This window comes from Tachyglossus aculeatus, chromosome 5 (genome assembly GCF_015852505.1).
Source record: "Tachyglossus aculeatus isolate mTacAcu1 chromosome 5, mTacAcu1.pri, whole genome shotgun sequence".
NCBI lineage: Eukaryota > Metazoa > Chordata > Mammalia > Monotremata > Tachyglossidae > Tachyglossus > Tachyglossus aculeatus.
The window spans coordinates 88,337,229-88,360,956 of record NC_052070.1 but is presented as its reverse complement, the minus strand read 5'-3'; the positions used below and the strand labels follow the sequence as shown (position 1 = coordinate 88,360,956).

The following is a 23,728-nucleotide window of genomic DNA, read 5'->3' as shown; positions in this document are numbered from 1 at the left end:
GCAAGTCACTTCACTTCTCTGTGACTCAGTTACCAACCTCATCTGTAAAATGGGGATGAAGACTGTGAGGCCCACGGGGGACAATCTGATCACCTTGTATCTACCCCAGCACTTAGAACAATGCATGGCACATAGTAAGTGCTTAACAAACATCAATATGATTATTACACATGACACACCCTCCATATGCTTATGTTGCCAACTTGTACTTCCCAAACGCTTAGTACAGTGCTCTGCACACAGTAAATGCTCAATAAATACGATTGAATGAATGAATGAAAAGGAGCATTTAGATTTACTGACAGTTTATGCATGTTGTTTATGTGGGGATGCACAAACACTGTCCTAGTTCACTCTAACTCCTTGGTGACAACCCCTTCCCCCCGCCCCCCCCCCCAACACACACACACTGGCAGGACCAAAGGTTTCCGTTTCCTTAGAAGGTTTCTCTCCCATTCAGAGGCTACTCATTCCCACCACATCTTGGCCTCAGCCGATCAACTCCTCTTCCAACACTGCCCTCTCCTCCCCCTGAACCGGGTGATCCTGAAAGCCCGAGGCCCTGCACTCTCTCAGCCCTTATCGAGGAAATCCAGTGGCTAATGCGATCTTAATTGAAGTTAAATCGGTCTGATGCTTTTTATGACCCCCCCCCCCCCACTACCCCACCCAATTCTCCTCCTCCTCCATCTCGGTCGGAAGGCTTAGGGGAAGGGAGGAGGACTCTCTCCCTCCTGAGTGGTCAACTTTCAGGAGAGGTAGGGGTCGGGCAATGCCGGCCCAGGATAGCACTGGTCAGAAAGCAGACCCCATCCCCAGGGCTCCCAACAGCTGACCGCATCAGCTTTCCCCTGGCCTCCCTAGTTCGGCCAGTTTCAATCAATTAATCAATCAATGGGATTTATTGAGCACTTATTATATGCAGAGCACTGTACTAAGCACTTGGAAGAGTACCAACAGAGTTGGTAGACAAGTTCCTTGCTCACAAAGAGAAGTAGCCTAGCCCAGTGGAGAAAGCATGGGCCCGGGAGTCAGAAGGGCCTGGGTTCTAATCCTGGCTCTGCCACTTGTCTGCTGTGTGAACTTGGGTAAGTCCCTTAACTTTGCTTCTCAGTTACTCATCTGGAAAATGGGGATCAGTACAGGGAGCCCCATGTAGGACATGGACTGTGTCCAACCTGATTAGTTTAGTTCAGTGCCTGGCACCTGGTAAGCACTTAACTGTCTTAAAAAAAACAACAGTAACAACAACAACCGACTTTACAGTTTAGAGGGGAGATGTGAGGATACGAACTCCTTCCACCCTAGTCCATTCCCCTGACTCTAGACAGAACCGCGGAAGGGACAGAGGGAAATGGAGATGGGGAAAATCAGAACACCTGAGTCCCCGCCGCACCACTCTTCTCCCAGCCCCTCTTCTCCCCGGCATCTTGAGCGAAGATTTCCAGTAAGGAGAGGCTCGGATTCCTCCCGGAGGCCTAACCCTTGGGTTTCATTTGACAGCCTCACCCACCCTCGTTCAGGGCGAGGGGAGAACTGACTGATTGCTCTCGGGCTTCATTCATTCAATCGTATTTATTGAGCGTTTACTGTGTGCAGAGCACTGTACTAAGTGCTTCTCAAGTACAATTCAGCAGCAAAGAGAGACAATCCCTAACCACAGCGGGCTCACAATCTAGAAGGGGGGAGACAGGAATCAAAACAAGTAAACAGGCATCAACAGGCTTGAGAAGGAGGAGGAGAGAAGCAAAGATAGAGACATGCTTCTTCCCTTTCAGGGAGTCCAATCAGTTGTGACATCTTCCTTGTAACCAGTACATTCCCTCTCCCACTCGGCTACCATCCCACTTAAAGTCCGAGTTCATCAATCTAATTTCGGGCGGCTCCGGACCACGAGGGGCAAACTGGTGAAGGATTGGTGCGTTTTTCTCTCTCTCCCTCCTTCCCCTCCTCCCACAGCCAGACAAGCTTCACATCTCCAGACAAAACAGTCGCCATCCTTGGCGCATTCGAAGTCGGCTCTGGGCTGGGCTTTGCCTCCTCATCCCCATACTGATCCTGTCTGCTCACGCTGCGCGGCAAGAAAGGAGGGTCGACACGCATCACCCTCCCACCAGAGCACGCCTTTAAAAAAATGGTATTCGTTGAGCACTTACTGTGTACCAGGCACTGCACTAACCGTTACGGTAGAAACAAGGTAACCAGGTTGGACACAGTCCATATACCACGTGGGGTTCACAGTTATTTCCCATTTTATATATGAGCTAATTGAGGCCCGGAAAAGTTAAGTGACTAGCCCAATGTCACACAGCAGACAAGTGGTGCAGCTAGGGATTAAAACCCTCGTTCATTCATTCAGTCGTATTTATTGAGTGTTGTGTGCAGAGCACTGTACTAAGCGCTTGAAAAGACAATCCCTGTCCGCAACGGGCTCACAGTCTAGAAGGGGGGAGACAGGCATCAAAGTAAGTAAACAGGCATCAATAGCAACTATATAAATAAATAGGATTATAGATATATACACATCAGAAAATAAATAAATAAAATTATTGTGGGCAGGAAATGTATCTGTTATTTTGTACTCTCCCAAGCGCTTAGTACAGAGCTGTGAACACAGTAAGTGCTTAGTAAGTGACTCTCAGGCTCGTACTAGGACACACTGCCTCCCTGCCCTGTCCTGGGTCCCACTACACAAATCGATTCCTACCTTCAAGATCCAGAAAGAGCCGTCTTTGGAAGGCGGCTTTTAAAAACAACTTTTAAAAACAACTAAAGCAATCATATTACTTTCTGCCCAAGCTTGAAAATCCTCTGATGCACGAAAACATTTCTTAGCATAGCAATCAAAAACACTCTCAATAAATGTTTCATTAGCCGCTGCAACGGACGACAGGCCTTTTCCTTGGACCCTTATAATAATAATGGTGGCATTTGTTAAGCGCTTACTATGTGCCAAGGATAGGGCACACAGGTCACTCTGAATTCATTCATCCAATCGTATTTATTGAGCGCTTACTGTGCGCAAAGCACTGTACTAAGCACTTGGGAGAGTACAATACAACAAGAGACACATTCCCTGCCCACAACGAGCTTGCTTCTTGAGGACGTGGACGAGAAAGGAGAGATGATGGGGATGATGATGACAATAATAATAAATGAGTAGTGCAAAGCACTGTACTAAGCACTTGGGAGAGTACAATACAACAAGAGACACATTCCCTGCCCACAACGAGCTTGCTTCTTGAGAACATGGAAGAGAAAGGAGAGGTGATGGGGATGATGATGACAATAATAAATGAGTAGCACAAAGCACTGTACTAAACACTTGGGAGAGTACAACAAGAGACACATTCCCTACCCACAACGAGCTTGCTTCTTGAGGACGTGGAAGAGAAAGGAGAGATGATGGAGATAATGATGATAATAATGATGAGTATTAACGCTTACTATGTGCCAAGCACTGTGCTAAGCACTGGGTTAGATACAAGATAATCAGATCGGACATAGTCCCTGTCCCGAACGGTGTTCACAGTCTAAGGGGCAGAGAGCAAAGAAAGTAATAGAAAAAGGAAGGAAGGAAGGAGGGAGGGAGGGATGTGTGGAGTGGCCACTACTCAGCCTCCTAATTTTGGCCTCTTTAACCGGGCTCTGAGCCTCCGCGCTCCTCGCCCTCAAATCCAGTCTCCTTTTAGCGTAGGTTGGAAAGGGATAATGGGTGTCGTTTGACTTTCAAATATAAACAATACCGCTATCTTCTCCCGACTCCCCGATCCCCTGGCGACTGGATCTGATCTTTCCCCCTCCCAGACTTTGGCCCGCCTCATCTCTTCTAAGCCTCGCCCCTGATGCTTCATCATCGCGTTTCAGCACCGAAAGACGCGAAAATCCCTCTCCAATTTTTTTAACGGAATTTGTTAAGCGCTAGGCACCGTACTAAGTGTTAGGTTAGATACAAGCTAATGAGGTTGGACCCAGTCCACATCCCACACGGAGCTCACAGTCTTAATCCCCATTTTACAGATGAGGTAACAGGTACAGGGAAGTGAAGTGACTTGCAGCACAGCAGACAAGTGACGGAGTCAGGATTAGAACCCAGGTCATCTGGGGCCCGTGCTCTCTCCACTGGGCCGCGGGTGCTTCCCAGGCCCAACTCTTTCCTAGGCTTAGCGCTGTGTAATCACGAAATCAACGCTAATTACTGAACGTTTATTGTGCGTGGAGCACTGTACAAAGTGTCTGGGAAAAGTACAATACAAGAGTTGGTAGACGCGATGCCCACCCACAAGGAGCTTACAGTCTACAGGGGGGAGTCGGACGTTAAAATAGTGTGCAAATGGACAAGGAAAGCATCTGGTGGGTAAGACGGGAAATTGGGGAACACCGAACTAATACTAATTGTCTGAAAAGCCGAGCCCTCCCCCGGATTCGTAGAAAGCTTAATTTAGGAGGGAGGCTGCCACTCTGGAAATCAGGACACCTGATCACCGTCCTGGCTCCCCTTTCCCAACTCAGACAGCTTCGTGGCTCCGTTTCTCCCTCTTCCCCTTTGTCCCCACGGCTGATGTGAAAAATAGCGGCCAAAGTCCCCCCAGGAAAGAATTACCGGCCCCACTCGGCGGGCCTTTCTTGAAGCGTTCTGTCTCGAGCATCCGAGCTGGGAAGGCAGAATCCTCCCACCTCCTTCCTGTAGCCGAAGCAGGGCAGACCTAAGCTAGTCCTACAGCCTCCCACCTGCTCCTTACTCTGGGGGAGATGGGAAAGGGGGGAAATTGGCAGGAAAGAGGGCCCCCACTTTTTTTCCTACTTTGCACCTTTCCTGGAAATTGTGCGGACGGGGTCTCGCCCTGGGGCGAAGCGGTAAAGGCCTCCGGGGAGGGAATGAAGCCCCGGGGAATGAGCAGCGATGGGAGAGACGGGATGGGGTGGGATGGGGGGGAGGAGAGGGGATGAAGGCTCCAGGCGGGAAGGTGCAGGGTGGGTTCACGTGGTTCCTGGGGGAGCCAATGAGGCAGGCTGCCTCCCGGTTCCCAACCTCTGGATCGCCCAAAACCCATGGGGACGTCTGAGAGGCAGCAAGCGCAGGCGGGCTCGGACACTAGGCGCCTGTCACCGAGCTGGGGGCCACGGGACCAGGGGCAAAGGCAGCCCTGGACCCGGGGGAGGTGACTGGCGGCCGCTCCAGGGGGCTCACCATCCACCCGCCGGGGGCTCCTCCTCTGCCTCCTCCCCCCCCCCCCTCCACTTTCAGGATGCTCCCCAGCCCCGTCACCTCCACCCCTTTCTCGGTCAAAGACATCCTGAGGCTGGAGCAGCAACAGGGCTGCCAGGCGGCCATCGCCCCGGGCTACCTGGCGCCCGAGCTGCTGGGGGGCCCGGCTTCTTTGCTCCCCTCCTGCGCCCTGGGCGCAGAGCGAAGCCCCGGCGGCGGCGGCGGCGCCTACCTCCGGGGGGACCTGGGGTCCCAGGGAGAAGACGGCCCCGGGGGCAGCTGCAGGAGGATTGGGGACGAGTTCGAGGCCTTGGGGAGCCCCTGCGACACGGCCCTGGACGTGGAGGTGGAGATGGAGACGGCGGGGGACCCAAGTGAGTAAGCCGGGAGCTTTCCGTAAGCAGGCGGTTTGGGGTTGGAAAAGGCAAGGATTCTCCCCAAACCTCCTCCTCCTCCTCGCGCACCCCGCCTTCCTCTGTCAGAATCCTCCGTTCTCCCTCCCCGCCATCATCTCTCCTCTTGGGTCCTAATGAGCATCCCGACTCTTCAATCCCCTTTCCCCAACCCCGTAATTTACCCCTCTCCCTCCCTCATCCTATACTCTTCTCCTGGGCTCAACTACACACCACTCCAAGCCTTATTCCCAAGGAAACGCTCAGGCAAACCAGGGCCATTTCTAATCCCGGCTCCGCCACTCATCTGCTGCGTGACCTTGGGCAAGTCGCTTCACTTCTCTGGGCCTCAGTTACCTCATCTGTAAAATTGGGATTGAGAGTGTGAGCCCCACGTGGAACGGGGACTGCGTCCAACCCGATTTGCTTGTATCCATCCAGCGCTTAGCACAGTGCCTGGCCCATCCATTCACTCAATAGTATTTATTGAGCGCTTATTGTGTGCAGAGCACTGTACTAAGCGCTTAAATGCTCAAATACCATAACTATCATCATTATGATGATGATTTTCCATTACCACGACTGGGATCCTCGCCCTCGGGGCGCCCGCGCTTCTTCCCTGTCTTTCACTTCCCGAAATCGCAACTATTGAGAGGCTATATCGCCCTTCTCCCACCATCCCGAGGAGGGTGGGCAACGCACTTGGCCAGGGAGAAAAGGTGGGACTGTAGGAGACGAGGACAAGGCTAGAGAGGCAAGGGTGGAAATCCTGGGCCCATCAGCGATAGTTGGGCTCAAAAGACCTTCTGAGCATCCTGGGCCAGGGAACTTCTCCGGGGGCCACCTACCAGCAGCTGTGGCTCCGGGACTGCGTGGGGGCGAGAATAAATAGCCTTGTTGGCCAACGATCCGAACACCGGCAATCTCGAGCTACAGCCTCAACTCCGTCAGAATTCCAGGCCCGGAGGGTGATCCTGTCTCCGCCAAAACCAGAAGGAAAACGAAGCGTCGGACACGACTACCACCAGGCCGCCTTGGAAACAACCCGTTCCAAAGTTAGTCGACTTTCGGGGAATTTATAGTTCGGAGCAGACTTGCATTGGACGTCAAAACGAAGGGGAAAAAGATAGGTGAGGGATTTTCTCCAGCTCCTCAAACACATTTCCGAATCGATTTCGTTTCTTTTGCCCCTTTTTTAAATGGAATCACACTACAAAGCTTAGTATGTTACAAATATAAAACTGTCTGACGAGAGTCCTTAAAGCCAGGAGCCAAGACAATGACGGGGCCATTTTCCTAAACAAGGGTGCTTCCAGTTCATTTTGCACCCGGAGACTTTTGAATAACAAAAATCGGTTGGTTTATTACGAAGAACGGAATCTGTATGTAGGTGTGCGTGTGAGTATGTGTAGTGCGCGCGTTCCCGTTCTCTCTGGATAGCGACAGATGGAGTTGGGATAAAACGAAGAAATTTCACGCGTAAAAAAGTAAAATCATACGCCCTAATCCTCTGTCCCAAATCACCCGGTGCCTCAAATCTGGGCTTAGCATACTTGCTACAAATAACGTATCCATATATCTTCCCACGAAATTAATTTTTTTTCCTCGCTTGATTTCCCTCGCCACTTGTAACCCAAACCGATTGTAATCGACTACCGAATTCCTCCCCCCTCTCTCCCCTCTCCAAGTGCGCCTTTAAAATCCAACACTCCATGTCCTTCTTGGAAATCAGATGGGAGGCCTCTATAGAAATTGTTGGCGCTCAAATGCACCCAGCAAATTGAAATCCATGTGTTTGATGACTGATCCTGAGCAGAGCAGTCAAACTAAACAACTCCTATTCTTCCCAATTTAAAATTTCAACGTTAAAGTCACAGCGCCTTTTCATTCAGCAGCTTTGAGGATCGTTACCCAGTTCCGGCGTTAAATCCGCAGAGTCACTCAGAAATTTAAAAAAAGAAAAAGAAAAATGTTCCAAGTCACAAGATGCAGAATCGGGCGCAAGGGGAATACGAAGAGACACAGAAGAGGAGGAGGAGGAAGAGGAGGATTGGGTCGGGGAGTGGCAGGGGGAGAAGGGAGGAAAACGCCTTGGACACAAAGGGAAACCTGTCCTTTTGACTGCAGCCGACGGTGAGAAGGAGCTCAGAAACCGACCCTGGAAAAGGAGCGACGTTCGAGGTGACCCGGATCCCAAATGGATATGCAAGACGGATACACTTCTGGAGGAGCCATGGAACTTGTTGGAGGGAAAGGTGCCTGTTTCTGGGGAGGGAAAAGGCCAATTTGGACAGGGCAGAAGGAGGATCCCAGAGAAAGGTGGATGCAAACGCCAGACGGGCCCCAGGGCCTGTCCGTGAAGCCGGGGGAACCCCAACATTGCAGTTTTCGAATCAGGATCCTGCCGGGAAAACTGGAGGAACTTTGCAAGCGACAAGAGCCGGGAAAACTGGAGGAGGTTCTCAAGCGACAGAACCGGGATTCGTTGCCTTCCCCCACCAAGAGGCAGGCTGGTCTGCTCTCTGCAGCGAGGAAAGCCATACCTGATGTCTCCTGGAGAGATTTTGCGCTTCTAGGCCCCGGGCATCGATGTTTCTTTTCTCCTTGCCTAGAATGTATTTTCCTTCCGGATTGGAACCTTCACCGGTCTCTGTATTGAGCGCTCACTGTGTGCAGAGCACTGTACTAAGCGCTTGGAAAGTATAATTCAGCAACAGAGACAATCCCTGCCCACAACGGGCTCACAGACTCCTTCTCCCACCGCCGCAGCTTTGGAAAACCGAGTAGCATCCAGGCCGGGAGAGTGAGAAATCCGGGAAGAGTTGGGGGCATGGATCGACGCGGGGGGCGGGGGGGAAGTCTTGAAATTCGCAGAGAATCGAATCGTACCTTATTACGTCGTGCAGAATCCCAGACCCCGGGGGAATCACCCATACAGCGCAGGTTTCCTCATCCGCGTGGAGGCACACTTACTGTATATACAAAATTCGAGTACACAAATATTGCGTGTGTATATACTAGGCGTTAGAAACGAGGGCGATGTATACACATCGTAAGCCGGGAATAAAACAAGAGTATATACAGATACACGTGTGTGCCATATGTATCCGTGTTTTCACCGTTGCGGGGAGGGGAAGGAGGAAATGTGTGTGTGGGGGAGTATTGCCAAATAAAGGTGGGAGAAAGGTGGGGGCGCATTCATTCATTCCATCGTATTTTTTGAGAGCTTACTGTGTTCAGAGCACTGTCCTAAGCTCTCGGGAAGTACAAATCAAGTACATGCATTGCCAAATAAAGGTGGAAGAAAGGTGGGAGCGCATTGCCAAATTAAGGTGGAAGAAAGGTGGGGGCACATTGCCAAATTAAGGTGGAAGAAAGGTAGGGGCGCATTCATTCATTCCATCGTATTTATTGAGCGCTTACTGTGTGCAGAGCACCGTACTAAAGGCTCGGGAAGTACAAATCAAGTATAAGCATTGCCAAATAGAGGTGGAAGAAAGACGGGGGCACATTCATTCATTCCACCGTATTTATTGAGCGCTTACTGTGTGCAGAGCACCGTACTAAGGGCTCGGGAAGTACAAATCAAGTATAAGCATTGCCAAATAAAGGTGGAAGAAAGGCGGGGGCGCATTAATTCATTCCATCGTATTTATTGAGCGCTTACTGTGTGCAGAGCACCGTACTAAGGGATCGGGAAGTACAAATCAAGTATAAGCATTGCCAAATAAAGGTGGAAGAAAGGCGGGGGCGCATTCATTCATTCAATCGTATTTATTGAGCGCTTACTGTGTACAGAGCACTGTCCTAAGCGCTCGGGAAGTACAAATCAAGTACAAGCATTGCCAAATAAAGGTGATGGTGTGTGTTGGTGGTGGGTGGGGGGATATTATTGCTTTGGAGTCAGAGGTCATGGGTTCGAATCCCAACTCTGCCACATGTCTGCTGTGTGACCTTGGGCAAGTCACTTAAATTCTCAGAGCCTCAGTTCCCCTATCTGTAAAATGGGGTTGAAGACTGTGAGCCTCACGTGGGACACCTTGATCACCTTGTATCCCCCCCCAGCGCTTAGAACAGTGCTTTGCACATAGTAAGCGCTTAACAAATACCATCATCATCTTTTATGGAGCGCAAGGATTCACGCTTGGGGCGGGGAGGGGGAGCGCCGGGTCGGAAAGCGGTGGCAGGATTTCGGACTGACGATGCTGTGGCGTTTCTCTGTCGGCCCGTCCCCTCCCCTCTGCTTTCAGAGCCGGCCTCGGCGGCCGGGGAGAGGCGGCAGGAGCCCGAAGGCGAGCGGCCCAAGGCGCGGCAGCGGCGGAAGCCCCGGGTGCTCTTCTCGCAGGCCCAGGTCTACGAGCTGGAGCGGCGCTTCAAGCAGCAGAAGTATCTGTCGGCCCCGGAGCGGGAGCACCTGGCCGGCGCCCTGCAGCTCACGTCCACCCAAGTCAAGATCTGGTTCCAGAACCGGCGCTACAAATGCAAGAGGCAGAGGCAGGACAAGTCCCTGGAGCTGGCGGGGCACCCCCCGCCCCCTCGGAGGGTGGCCGTGCCCGTCCTGGTGCGGGATGGCAAGCCCTGCCTGGGGGGGGGCCCAGCCCTACTCCGCCCCCTACAACGTGGCCGTGGGGCCCTACTCCTATTACAGCGGCTACGGCAGCGCTCCTTACGGGCCCGGCTACGGCTGCGCCTACCCCGGGGCCCCCTCGGGGCCGGCCCCTCCGGCCCACCTGGTCAACGTGAGCTTCGGCGTGGCCGGGGCCGCCCAGAGCCAGCAGGGACATCTGCAAGCCACCCTGCAGGGGGTTCGGGCCTGGTGAGGCCTGGGTGCAGCCCTGGGCCCGTGCCCACTCTCCCGCGAGGAAATCGAGGCCTGGTCAAACGCACCCCCGTCCACCTCGCCCCAGGGGGGATGGCCAGCTGGAGAGCCTCGAGGGGGGAAACCGAGTCCACCCCCACAGGACCTGCTCTCCCATACCCTGCCACCAGTCCGGGGTCCGGCTCACGTCGGCCCAGAGGGGCACCGCCTTGGCACTGGCAAAGCGTTTCGGTGCCACCCTCCTCACAAAGGACCAGCCTGACCCTGCAGCCTCTTCCTCCGGGCAGGAGTCAAGGGGCAAGTGACTAGGCCAATGTCACCCAGCCCACCGGTGGCGCGAATAGAACTCAGGACTCGCGCAGAACGGAGGCGGGTCCGGGGTGACCGCTCTTTTCCTTTCCATAATAATAGTAACTTTGGTATTTAAGTGCTTACTATGTGCAAAGCACTGTTCTAAGCGCTGGGGAGGATACCAGCATACATACATGTGTGCCCCATGCGGGGCTGACACTCTTCATCCCCGTTTTACAGATGAGGGAACTGAGCACAGAGAAGCGAAGTGACTTGCCCAGAGTCGCTCAGCTGACAAGCGGCGGAGCCGGGATTAGAACCCACGACCACTGACTCCCAAGCCCGGGCTCTTTCCACTGAGCCACGCTGCTTCTCTAGTCTCTGGGAGGGAGAGGGAAGGGCCAGAGAAACCAGGGTCCCCTCCCGGGAACCCGAACTCCTGGCCCAGCCTCCAACCGGGAGGGTTGTGAGGTCGAGGGATAAAGAGAAGTCATAAGGGACAGAGTGGAGATGAGAGCGAAGGCCCAGGGAAGTCAACAGTTTCACACTGGGCGCCAGAGATGCTAATTCTGCTTGGTTCCGGCTTCAGCTGGGGAAGACCCAAATCGTCCTTCCCACCGTGGCTTTCTGGAGAAAGCGCCGAGTTGGGGAAATAGACCATAGCCTCTAGAGTTTCCTAACTTCAACTGTTACGTCCCTCCTGAAAATAGCCCTCTCTATTTTCATCGTTCTATCCCCGGCTCCCTCGTTTGTTTCTTGTATAATTATCTCGCAAGTAAAAATGCAAAATAGATGTTCACACCTTTGTGTTGGGAACATTCAAATCGCTCACCTCGAAAAGCTGACAATCTACAGACCTCAAACGGCCGGCCGTAGTTACGTCCTGGGTGTCTCTGGGCTTTATTGAAAGATTTGCGAGGGAAAGCCTAATTATCCGAGCCTCTAGGGTGATTGAATCCGTTCTCTTTCCCCCCTCCTCTTGTTTCGGTAGTCTCTCTCTCTCAAGATATTTCAACCTAGTGTGTTTTCCCTCTCGGCCTGAGAAAACGGGAATGCAATAGGAGCAGTGACTCCCGATTTCATTGGCAGGGCTGTGATTGAGACTCCAGGAAATGCCATGGTGAGCACGGATTTGGTGGCCGATTTACCGATCCCCAGAAGTTTCCTGAAGGTCCCTTTAAGCCTCAGTGGCATTTTACGGGGAAAAATAGGATCGAATGAGGTTGAACGCATGAGAGTGTGTCTGGGCTTAGTGCCATTTGTAGACAGGGATGCTTCCACCCTAGCACCGGTGAAAAGTTACACCCTTTGGAAAAAAAATAATCCAAAACTTTTGTTCCCGTATTATGATGCGTCTGGATCTATCGTGATTTTTTCTCCACACAACTGAGGGGACCACGAAATTTATTCCTAACATTAAAACTGGTGGATCTTTTTAGAGCAGTGTTTGGAGAAAATTCAGCCCCCCTCAAAACTAAAGGGCTGGTTCAAGGATTGTGAACATTCAATTACTATTTCCATCCCCCCCACCCCTTTTCTTCCAGATCTCATCATTTTATCTTTCTCATTTCCACTCAGCCACATCTCGAGGGGTACCCATTATTATTGCTGCTTGCTTGCCTATTTTTAAGGAACATCGAGTGCTTTGTTTACTCCCAATGATCTCATTGGGAAAAGGTTTTAAAAGGGCAGGTTACTCGGAGACCGAAATTGGAATAAGTAAAAATCTCTCAAGAAAAAGGGTGTAATATTTTAAAACCTTAACGTGTCGCATGTTAAGCCTTCAATATGCAATGCTTCTCTACTGTGTTGCTGATACTTGTAGCCATGGGATCTGGTCGGCCAGAGTAGAAAAGGTGGTTAAATATGGGCTTGCTATGCTCATTTATCCTGATCAGGGCTCGTCCAAAGACCACTCCCCAGTAAAAATTTTTTTTTAAAAAAAATGGAAGAGCTGCCCTGGGCATCAGATTTGGAACTAGGTAAAACGGGAGGGGAACATTCTTGTGCCTGAATAACTACTAGGGGACCTTGGAGAAGGATTGGGCAAAATGGGTGTCACATCTGCTACTCGGGAAAGAGAAAGGAAAATGGACCAACCGAACGTCAAAGGGAACCTACCTTATTTAAACAATAGAAGGCTGTAGAGGAGCCTTTTGAAAATTCGTCATTCATTGGCAGAAGCCTTCGTTTTTATAAGATGCACCCAAGGTCTTTTAACTTTCCACTTGAGTCCTGGGAAACCAGCTGTGAAACTGTAAAGCTGTGAAAGTACAATTTGCCAAATTGAACTTTCCAAGCGCTCAGTACAGTGCTCCGCACACAGTAAGCGCTCAATACGACTGAATGTATGAAACTGACCTAGCGCCACATGCTACGGAAATTTCTGCCGTCGGAATATTTTCCACTTAGAAAAATTGGGCTTTGGGGGCCGCCATATCCAGGACGACATCAGAGAAACCATCCTGGAGCCCGACCGCTCTAGAGAAGGGAAGGAGGGGGCGGAAGACCCTCTTTCCCCTACCCCACCCTCTCTGTCTGCCAGGATTAGTTTAAATTGCATCCCATCCCAGATCATCCCCGGCTGCCCATTTTCCATCACTGTAATCTCCTCTCCACTGAAAGCTATTCCCTTTTTGCGCCCTTCCCGACAACTCCTTATCCTTGTAAGAGCATTTCAGGGGAGACTCTCTGGAGGCAATTAGTCTTTTATCTCTCTAATCCAGCTCAGTCCCATTCCTCTAGTCACCTCTCAATGTTCACAAGTTCCCCAAATGGGAAGTAATTGACCTCTAAACAAAACAAAAAAGCTCTCGGAGAGATAGCCTAGGTTCCTTTCCCGGCTGTCCCAGGGCTAGAGGTTTCCCCTAGGCCAGGTGGATAAGTCAATAAAGTTGCAGACTTCCTGACTCGCCATCTCCCCTTACCCCAAGTCCCCATCTCTGAATCAGATCGGAGCTTCAATCTCGGCTCTGGCTCCAGTTGACCCAAGGGATGTTAGCGATTTCTGGATTCTTTTTTTTTTTCATTAGCCAGTTTGCCATTCCCTTTGAAAAGATGAAATCAATTTGTGTGGGTCATCCCGCTTTCACTTTGTGCATTTAAATCAGTAAGACCCTGAGGTCAGAAATCACGCATCAGTGAATTTGTTAGAGGGTTTGTGGGTTGTTGTTTTTTTGTTGTTGTTGTTTTGGTTATGATTTTGTCTGAGCCAGTCAGGGAATTACCTGAGTAGCTTGTCTATCTCACATACCCCATTCATTCAATCATATTTAAATCTCATCTCATCTGTAAATTTGGGATTTAAGACTGTGATCCCCATGTGGGACAGGGATTGCATCCAACCTTATTAGCTTGTATCCAACCCAGTGCTTACTACAGTGCTTGGCACATAGTAAGCACTTAAATACTATCATTATTATTATTATTATTTCAGAATCCCACTCTGTAAGGCAGAAATCGCTTGTACTCTCCCAAGTGCTAAGTATAGTGTTCTGCATAGAGTTAGAGTTTAACAAATATAATTGACTGATTGGAGGGGTTATCTCCCACACCTACTCTATATTGTTTGAAATACTTTTCCCTTGAATATTTGCTCATTAGACTTCCTGTCTTCCAGAAGAGCTCAAAGTATTATTCATGAATTCGTTCATTTTTTTTAAATGGGCCAAAAGTGAAAATTGATAGGGAGCCAGATGGGGAAAGGAAAGATGGAGGAAAAAATGTGGTGCACTATAGGGCAACAAATGAATATACCCTCCTGAAAGTACAGGCAGAACCATCCAGGTTTTGGCATTTTCAGGGGCAGAAAAGAAGTGAGCACTTAGAACCGAGTTGGCACATAGTAAGTGCTTAACAAATACCATCATTATCATTATTAAAAGAAGCAAGTGGAGGGTGGGAGGAAAAGAGGTATATCATAAATACACACACACACTCATCCTTCCCTACCCAGGTGAGCCTTCAAAGCTCATTTTGCTTATGCACCCTGCCAGCACCCAGTTCACATTTTCAAGTGGTTCCTATTTCCCATTCCCCTCCCCCACCTCCAAACAAGAGAGAACCGCCTGATAAGTCACTTAGCCATCCTCACTGACCTCTCTGTTTAGACTCATTTGCTGAGCCACCTATCAGAGGCGTAGATGTGGACACGATGACATTGTCCAGATTCCACTTTAAGAAAAGAAAAATACATCCCAGAAGCAACCTTAGCTGAACAGTGGGCTTCAGTACCAACAGCAGCAGAGCCCCTCCTCTCCTTCAACCCCAGTTCTTCCTCTCTCTCTCCCCCACCCCCAATCAAAATGAGTGTCTGTGTAAAACTGGTGGCAGTCAACTGTTTAGTGGCTGGTGCCTCTTCTCTGATGCCTGTTCTCTCTTGTCACAAGTCCTATTGTGGTCACAGGGTTGACTGCCTTTGAATGGCTGGGGAGTTGGGATGGGGGTTGAACAGGGGGAGTCTGTCAAGAAAGATCTGTTCTCTGCTAATCTCATCCCCCAGGCCCTAGGTTTGAAAAATCAGGTGGCTTCTGTCCTGGCATCACAATTACAAGCCCAGTTGAAAACCAGAGTCCTTAACAGAGCCTCAGCTCTACTAGCATTTCAGATTCATTCATTCAATAATATTTACTGAGCACTTACTGTGCGCAGACCACAGTAAGAGAGTACAATATAACAGTAAATTCAGATCAACTCATTTTATGTAGGCTGAGCCAAGGTTTGAAGGGGTGAGGCTCACTCAGTGAGGGAGTATTATAATAATAATAATAATAGCAATTGTGGTATTTCTTTAGTGTTTACTATGTGCCATGCACTGTTCTAAGAGCTGGAGTAATAGTAATAATCATGATAATTGTGGTATTAAGTGCTTACTATGTGCCAGGCACTGTACTTAGTGCTGGGGTGGATACAAGCAAATCGGATTGGTCACAGTCCCTGTCCCACATGGGGCTCACAGTCTCAATCCCCATTTTACAGATGAGGTAACTGAGGCCCAGAAAAGTGAAGTGACTTGCCCAAGGTCATACAGCAGACAAGCGGTGGAGCCAGGATTAGAACCCATGACTTTCTGACTCCCGGGCACATATTCTATCCACTACACCAATGGGGTATAGGCTGACAACTGGAACAGCCCAGAAAATCCCTGGACAAATCCCTTTCCATCACCCAAAAGCTGTAAAGGCTATAGTCTGAGTTTTTCCCAGTGGTTTCCCTGATGAAAATGAAGATGATTATAAATGAGGCAGCCATAGATCATGTAGTCTCGTGAAAGTCACCTCGTCATTCACCTCCATCATTCTGAAGGGAGGAAGGAGGGTAGCAAGAGGTATTATTCCTGTTTTACAGGAGAGGAAACTCAAAACAGGAAAGTCACTTGCCCGGGTAACTCACTCCAAGTGACAGAGCCAAGCTCCTATATTCCTGCATCATACTCCCTGAGGGGAAACGGCAAACCTGATTATGCAAATTAAGGGAAAACACTTAAAAAACCATCACGCACGGTGAATGGCACATCTTTAAACGGCCTTGCCCCTTATGATTTCCTCCCAAGCTGCCTTCAGCGATACCAGACACTTTAATCTTTCAAACCCTCCAATTGATTTGAGGCGTTTGTGATTAGAACTTTATAGCAAAGAGCCACGGGTGATGGGGTAGCTCTAAACACTCTTCCTTTCTTGTTCAGTTATGCGGTCAGAGTCTCCCTTACTAGAAGAAACAATGGGTGTTTGAGTCACAAGTCTTAGGAGTTTGTTTCAAAGAAGAGAGTTTGTTTAAAGCATCTATCAACCTCCTTCTGTGAGGTGGTTCCTGCATCTCCCAAAATGAATACATACCAGCCCAATACGATTTCTAAAAATCAAGATTTTCTTAAAATTAAGCACCAAATAAGAAGACACATTCCTTACTGATGAAACCAGACCAGGGAAGATGGGAAAGATTAAGGCTGTCAGTTGCTAGCGTCAGCAGCATGGCTTAGTGGATAGACCACAGGCCTGGGAGTCGGAAGGACCTGAATTCTAATCCCGACTCCACCATATATCTGCTGTGCGTTCTTGGGCAGATCACTTCACTTCTCAGGACCCCAGTTACCTCATCTGTAAAATGGGAATTAAGACTGGGAGCCCCATGTGGGACAGGGACTGTGTCCACCCTGATTAACTTGTATCTACCCCAGCGCTTAGAATAGTGCCCGGCACATAGTAAGCGCTGAACCAGTACCATAATTATTATTTAAAACTTGGTTCTCATACTGGTTTCTCTCAAGTTGATATTGACAGTCCACGGATCCGTATCCTGGTCCACATAGGAGTCACCAGCAAAGTGGGTGAATGAAGTGCCCTCCCTGAGCATCTCCCAAACCCTGAGTTTGACTCTTGGTCGTGTGAGCCCGCTGTTGGGTAGGGACTGTCTCTATATGTTGCCAACTTGTACTTCCAAAGCGCTTAGGACAGTGCTCTGCACACAGTAAGCGCTCAATAAATACGATTGATTGATTGATTGATTGGCAGCTGTGTTCCTCCGAAGTGTCTCTTGCGACACGCATGGAAAACACAATGAACAGCTAAAGTCCTTCGGCCCTGGATTGCGTCTAATACAGAGTATCCACAAGGGGGCACCATTGCAGCCAGTTTAATTTAGGGAATTTCCTCCATTCCTTATCTCGCTTCTAACCTCTATTCGATTTTAGCCCGATGACGTTCCTCAATTTTAAGCTTTCCATGTTAGAGAACTGCTTCCTTATTCTAAAACGATTTTGATTCTTGCTAAAACCACAGATGGTTTGATCTGTGAGCATAACCTCACTGAGATGGCTATTAATTGAAGGCAGACGGCATTACTCTTGGTAGTAATACTGCAAAGGATCTGTTTCCCTAGGAATTAAAAAAAAAAAAAACCTCTGGCTTCATTTGTGCTCTGAGAGATAGTCCACCTGGTTACCTAAAGGGACAGTGCTTTCCAGAGTTCCAAGTGGGACAGCTGAGTTAAAGAATTCGAGGTGGGGGGCAGGAAAAGAGGGAGGGGGTGATCAGAGATTGGCAGATAAATCACAGGCAGGAGTGATGAGCTTCTACATAAGCACACACATATCTAGATGATATCTTGGGTGTAGGCAGCAGCAGGTAAGTGAAAAGAAAACTGATCGAGTCCTGCCCAATCTCCTCCATTGCCACCACTGCTGTCTCAAGCTCATTGTGACCACTGGTATGGGCTGCTCTTCAGAGGTTTATGGCATAATAATAATAATAATAATAATGGTATTTGTTAAGCATTTACTAAATGCCAGGTACTGTATTAAGCCCTGGGGTGGATCAAGCAAATCACTGTCCCATGTGGTGCTCACAGTTTCAATCCTCATTTTACAAACAAGGTAACTGAGAAGGTAAGTGACTTGCCCAAGGTCATACAGTAGTCAAGTGGCAGAGTCGGGATTAGAACCCATGGCCTTCTGACTCCCAGGACCATGCTCTATCCATTATGCCATGCTGCTTCACAACTGCCCTGCCTCTAGTCTGGCAGACCCTGAAGTTGTGGAGGAGGCAATGAAAGTGACAGAGGTGGTAGTAATCCATGATTATTATTAGCGTTATCATCATTATTATTATTTTTATATTTGTTACTCTGTGTCAAGCGCTGTTCTAAGTGCTGGGGTAGGTGCAAGTTTGTCAGGTTGGACACACAAGAGCATGTGACTCAGTTACAACATCAAGCCTGTTGATATTTTCTCCACCTTTACCTGATGCTGCTTTTGCTGACTGCCTCATACCATGACAACCTCCAAAATCACATGAGAGAATGTTGAATTTGGGGATGAGGGCGGGGAGAGTTCTTGTTGGCCACTTCTCCGGGGTCAGGACAAGGCACCAGAATTTGACCTGATTCCCTCTGGGACTCCTGGTCACTTCCTGCTTCATGCTTGCATTTCTATCATTCATTAACCCACATCCTTTCCCTGTCAGATAGGGGCATTCGATTTTATTCCAGTTGGGTGCCAGTCATTTCACAGTTTTCCAATGATTTATTAGACAAGCGTCCCAGAGAAAGTTAGCTTCCTTTCCACCTCTGCCCTTGGTTTGAAGGGGGACTCCAGGTAGTGCTGATCAATTTCCACTACTCCTTTCTTGGTGATTTCTCAGGAAAATGCTTTAGAAACATTTTCCCATTCTCCTCCTCCCCAAAGTTCAAGAAGGCAGAGGTTTGCTTTTTCTATTTCTACAAAGGGGATGAAATGTAAATTCCAAGGTCAGCTAACCACATTTTAAACATTCATGAAATCAGCCTAACGATCCTTCAGCCAGGTGGGGTTTCAGCCACTGTGGCCACTTTCTGAGAAGAAAACTGAGGGGCAGAGTGAGGGAAAGAGCCTCAGTGTGAACCACCCCCTCCCTGGCCCCAGCAGCAGCGCAGATGACGGGCCTGGCCCCTGACCCAATTCCTCCCAACTCGGGCCTTGCCGGCCCCAAGAGAGCTAAAGGCAGACCGTGTTATGCTCCCAGCCTTCATGTCATCCAAACAATACAGTGCAGAACCCTCTTGACATCAAATCTACCCTGGAAAGAGCACGGCAGCCTGTCTGCCTTGTGCGATTAGCATCAGAGATTCTCAAGTCCCCGCATACTCTGTTCCCAGACTTGCTTCAGCCCTCTTACATAAGCTCTGATTGGAATCAACTGAACTTGTAACCTTCCAACAGTGTATCAGACTGCCTGCCAGTCTAAAATACTTCATCCTAATCCTCCTCAGCCGCCTTTCACCCTGTGGACCACTCCCTTCTCTTAGAAACACTATTTTCACCTTGGTTTTTTCTGACAGCAATCTCCTAACCCTCTGGCTCCTGCTTCTCATCTTTTAACCTGCTATTCCTCCACCCTCCACCCCTTAATAGTGGCTGTTCTTCAAGGTTCTGTTCTAGAGTTTCTTCACTCACTCCCTTGGAGAGCTCATGCGTTCCCAAAGCTTCAACTACTTCAGAGGTAATTCTCAAATCAACCTCCTTATCCCCAGTCCCTCTCCTCCTCTGCAATTTTGCAACTCTTCTTAACTCAAGGACATCATTATATGGATACTTGGCCAGCACCTGTTTAATATCTCCCTAAATGAGCTTTCTGGCCTTCCAAATCTTCTCCCCATCCCATCAGAATTGACGATGCATCCTCTCCGCATCCCTGAAGCTCACAATTTAAGTAATACCCTCAACTCCTCTTTCAATTCCCATATTCAGAGTACCTCCACTATACTTGAGAAGCAGCATTGCCCAGTGGATAGAACACAGGCCTGGGAATCAGAAGGATCTGGATTAATAATATTAGTACGTGTTATGCACTTATGTGACAAGCACTGGTCTAAACTCTGGGGCAGATACAAGCTAATCAGGTTGGACACAGTCCCTGTCCCACATGGGGCTCACAGTCTTAATTCCCATTTTGCAGATGAGGCAACTGAGGCACAGAGAGTGTAAGTGATTTGCCCAAGGACAAACGGCAGACAAGTGACAGAGTCAGGATTAGAACCTATGACCTTCTGATTCCCAGGCTTGTGCTCTATCCACTAGGCCATGCTGCTTCCCGGTTCCAATCCTGGCTCTGTCACTTGTCTGCTGTGTGACCTTGGGCAAGTCACTTCACTTTTCTGTGCTTCAGTTACCTCATCTCTAAAATGCGGGTTAAAATTGTGAGTCCCATGTGGGGCATGGACTGTGTCCAATCTGACTGTCCTAATTCTACCCCAGTACTTAGCACATAGCATTTAAATATCATAATAAAAAGACAAAAAACAAAAACCCCATCTCGAGAACAGACCCTTTCCTCTCCATCCAAAAACCCCTGGTCAAGGCACTTGATTACTGCATCTGATTTCCCTGTCTCTAGTCTCATCCGTACCTGCTGCCTGAATTATTTCTCTAAAATGTGATTCTGCACATCTCTCATAACACTTCAAAAATCTCCCATGGTTGTCTATTCCTCTCTGCATTAAGCAGAAACTCCTAACCATTGACTTTAAGACATTTCTTATGGGCAAAGATTGTGTGTACTAACTATTGCCTCTGAAGCACGTAGAGCAGTGCTCTGCACACTAAGCGTTCAATAAATACCATTGATTGACTTCATCAGCTCTTTCCTTCTTTATCTCCTCTCTCTACTCCCTCTACATCCTAGGTTTCACTCCTCACTCACTAACCGATCTGCTTTGGCCGAGAAGTGGCCATTATCTTCATCTTCCCTCTTTCCCTGCAGTTAGATCAGAGTGTAGCTGCCTAACCCCCAGATGACAAAGGCCCAGGTTCATACATTTATAGACTTCAGTGGCTGCCGGACTTCACACCTAGTCAGTCTCTGCTTTCTCTGAGATCCACACCAACCCAGTCTGTTTACTCCTAATCACTGGCTTCTTCACTCTCAAAGACCCAAGGACACTTCAACCATCTACTCAGGGTTCTCCTAAACAATGGCCTCTTCACTCTCAAAGACTCAAGGACAATTCAACCATCTCCTCAGGGTATCAGTGGATTAATTAGTTATTGCTGGGGTTTTTTTTTTACCTCAACTACAAGGCTTAAACTTCACCGAGGCCACCATGACCCTTCAATTCCCCACTCTAGTCAGCCCACCCCAATCCTCCCCTCCCACCACCCCTCCTCCCCACCCATCCCCATAATCCTGTCCCAGCACAGCCCCTCATCCCCCTCTCCCTGTGCCAGCCCCCGTCAACTCACTCCCATCCAAACCATCCCCACAAGCTCCCACCCACCAAACCCCTCCCTCCCAACACACACAACCTCAACCAAGTGCAGCCTGTGAAACTCCCACTCCCTCATAGGGAAGCTTCCCTTCATCCTTGACCTGTACCTGACCCAATCATTTCTCCTCCTCACCATCACTGAAACATAGCTCTCCCTAGACACACAGTCTCCCCTGCTGTTCTCTCCAGAGGTGGCCTCATCTCCTCCCACTCTAGACTCACTGGGAAAGGAGGAGGTGTTGGCTTCCTTCTTGCATCCCAGTGCTGCTTTCACATCATTCTACCTCCCCATCCCTTTCTCTCCCTTCCTTTAAAGCCTATATCATCTGCCTCTAAACACCCATTCCAGATTCTACTGCCCTCAAGGTCCCACCCTCAACTTCTTTAACAATTTTGATCCCTTTCTCACATTACTTCTCTCTTTCTCCATGCCTATACTGATCCTTAGGGACTTCAATATCCACAAAGATGTTCCTGATGACCCTTCTGTTGCTCACCTTCTATCACTCCTCAGCTCCACTGACCTCCTGCTCCACCTCGCCCACTCACCAATTTGTCACATACTTGATCTCATCATCTCTAACCACTGTTCAATCTCTACCCTTCCCAACTCTGAAATCCCTTTATCTGATCACAACCTTCTCACTTGTCTTCTTTCCCACATTTGCATTCTCTGTCCTGTTCCTGTAAATCTGTACTGCATCGCCCTGACTTGCTCCCTTTATTCACACCCACCCCCAGCACCACAGCACTTACGTACAAATCTGTAATTTATTTATATTAATGTCTGTCTCCCCACTAGACTTTAAGCTCTGTGGGCAGGGAACGTGTCAGTTTATTGTTATACTTTCCCAAGCACTAAGTACAGTGCTCTGCACTCAGTAAGTGCTTAATACAACTAAATGAATGATAAGGGGTTGGGATGTGGGGGAGGGAGAAAAATAGAGATCAGTTACCCCATGTTCTTTGCAGACAACATGCATGTAAACAGTGAATTCAGAGACTTTATTCCAGTCTCACACCCCAACCCCATTTGTCCCCAGCATGGTGCCTCTCTTGGACACAATGTCACTAGCTTGGACTTTTCTAGTGGTCCCAGTGAGGAATTCAGTGCACAAATACCAATCACTTAGTCATCTCAGGAGTGAAGTGGAGCCAAGGTTATTCTCCCTAATTTAGAGGGGGGCAGTGGAGAGGGGAGAGAGGCAAGAAAATGGGAAGGACTGGGCTCAAGGACACTCAATAAGTCACAGCCACAGGCAAAAATGAAATTCAGGCAGTGGACCCCCCCAGTGTCCCCATTTAATCAAAGCAAATCCCTTCTGATTTACTCTTAATTGGGCAAAACTTTTCAAATCCCCGGTACTTGGGGAAGAAGAATGGCCTAGTGGAAAGAGCATAGAACTGGAAGTCAAGGGACCTGGGTTCTAATCCCTGGTCAACCTGGGCAAGTCATTTCTCTGGACCTGTGCTTCCTTATCTGTAAAATGGGGATTAAATACCTGTTCAATGCTTCTGTAAACTGTGAACCCCATGTGGGACAGGGACTGTCTAATCTGATTACCTCTTTTCCATCCCAAAGCTTAATAGTGTGCTTAACAATGATCAAAATTTTATTATTAGAATCCTCCTTTTCTGTGAGGCTTTAGACTTTTTATGTGGTAGATTCCTGGGAACCTTCATGCCCAGCACTAGAAGAAAAGTGAACACCAATACAGTTGTGTGCCAAGCTGGGACTATTTATGTCTGATGTATTAATAGTTTAATAAGGCCCATTTCAGAAAAATCTGGTCAATCTTTACTATCCTATAAATTAGAGTGGTTTGAAGTGGGCCAGCTGAAGAACTCATCAAAAATCATCAGCAGTGAAGCTTCTGAAATTCAGAAACAGGGTGAGTAGTTACTGTTCCCTTCCTTCTTTCCCCTTCTGTCACCCCAGACCCTTTCCCACCCTTTTCCTCCTCCATTTCTCCCCGATGGAGCCAACCAGTTTCTATTCCTGGGCTAGGGAGATAGCCATCAGGAATGGCATGGTCTACCCTCCCATGAGCTCTAGCGTCCTTGGCAAGAGAAGAGCCTGGGCCATTCAGAGCTCCCAGGAAGAGCAGAGTCAGGAGGGGAGGGAGGCAGAGAAGCTCCATTCTCCAAGCCCCAGAGTGACAAGGCATCAGAAGCCAGGAGGCCCAGTTGTCGCAGCCCTGCTGCTGCCTCGCTGTGCTTTGGTTAAGTTATTCCTTGCTCTAGCAGAAGTCCCCCAAACTATAGAACTATAGCTCCTAA

The 23,728-nt window shown here is 49.0% G+C and overlaps 1 protein-coding gene across 1 annotated transcript; it reads left to right on the top strand.

The window, feature by feature from the left end:
- Positions 1-5,207: 5,207 nt before the first annotated feature.
- On the top strand, positions 5,208-10,505 carry NKX2-6 (NK2 homeobox 6). Its single transcript, XM_038746918.1, is given in 3 exon segments — positions 5,208-5,583; positions 9,852-10,186; positions 10,188-10,505. Coding segments are annotated over 3 exon segments (903 nt in total). The 5' UTR covers positions 5,208-5,249; the 3' UTR covers positions 10,422-10,505.
- Positions 10,506-23,728: the final 13,223 nt, after the last annotated feature.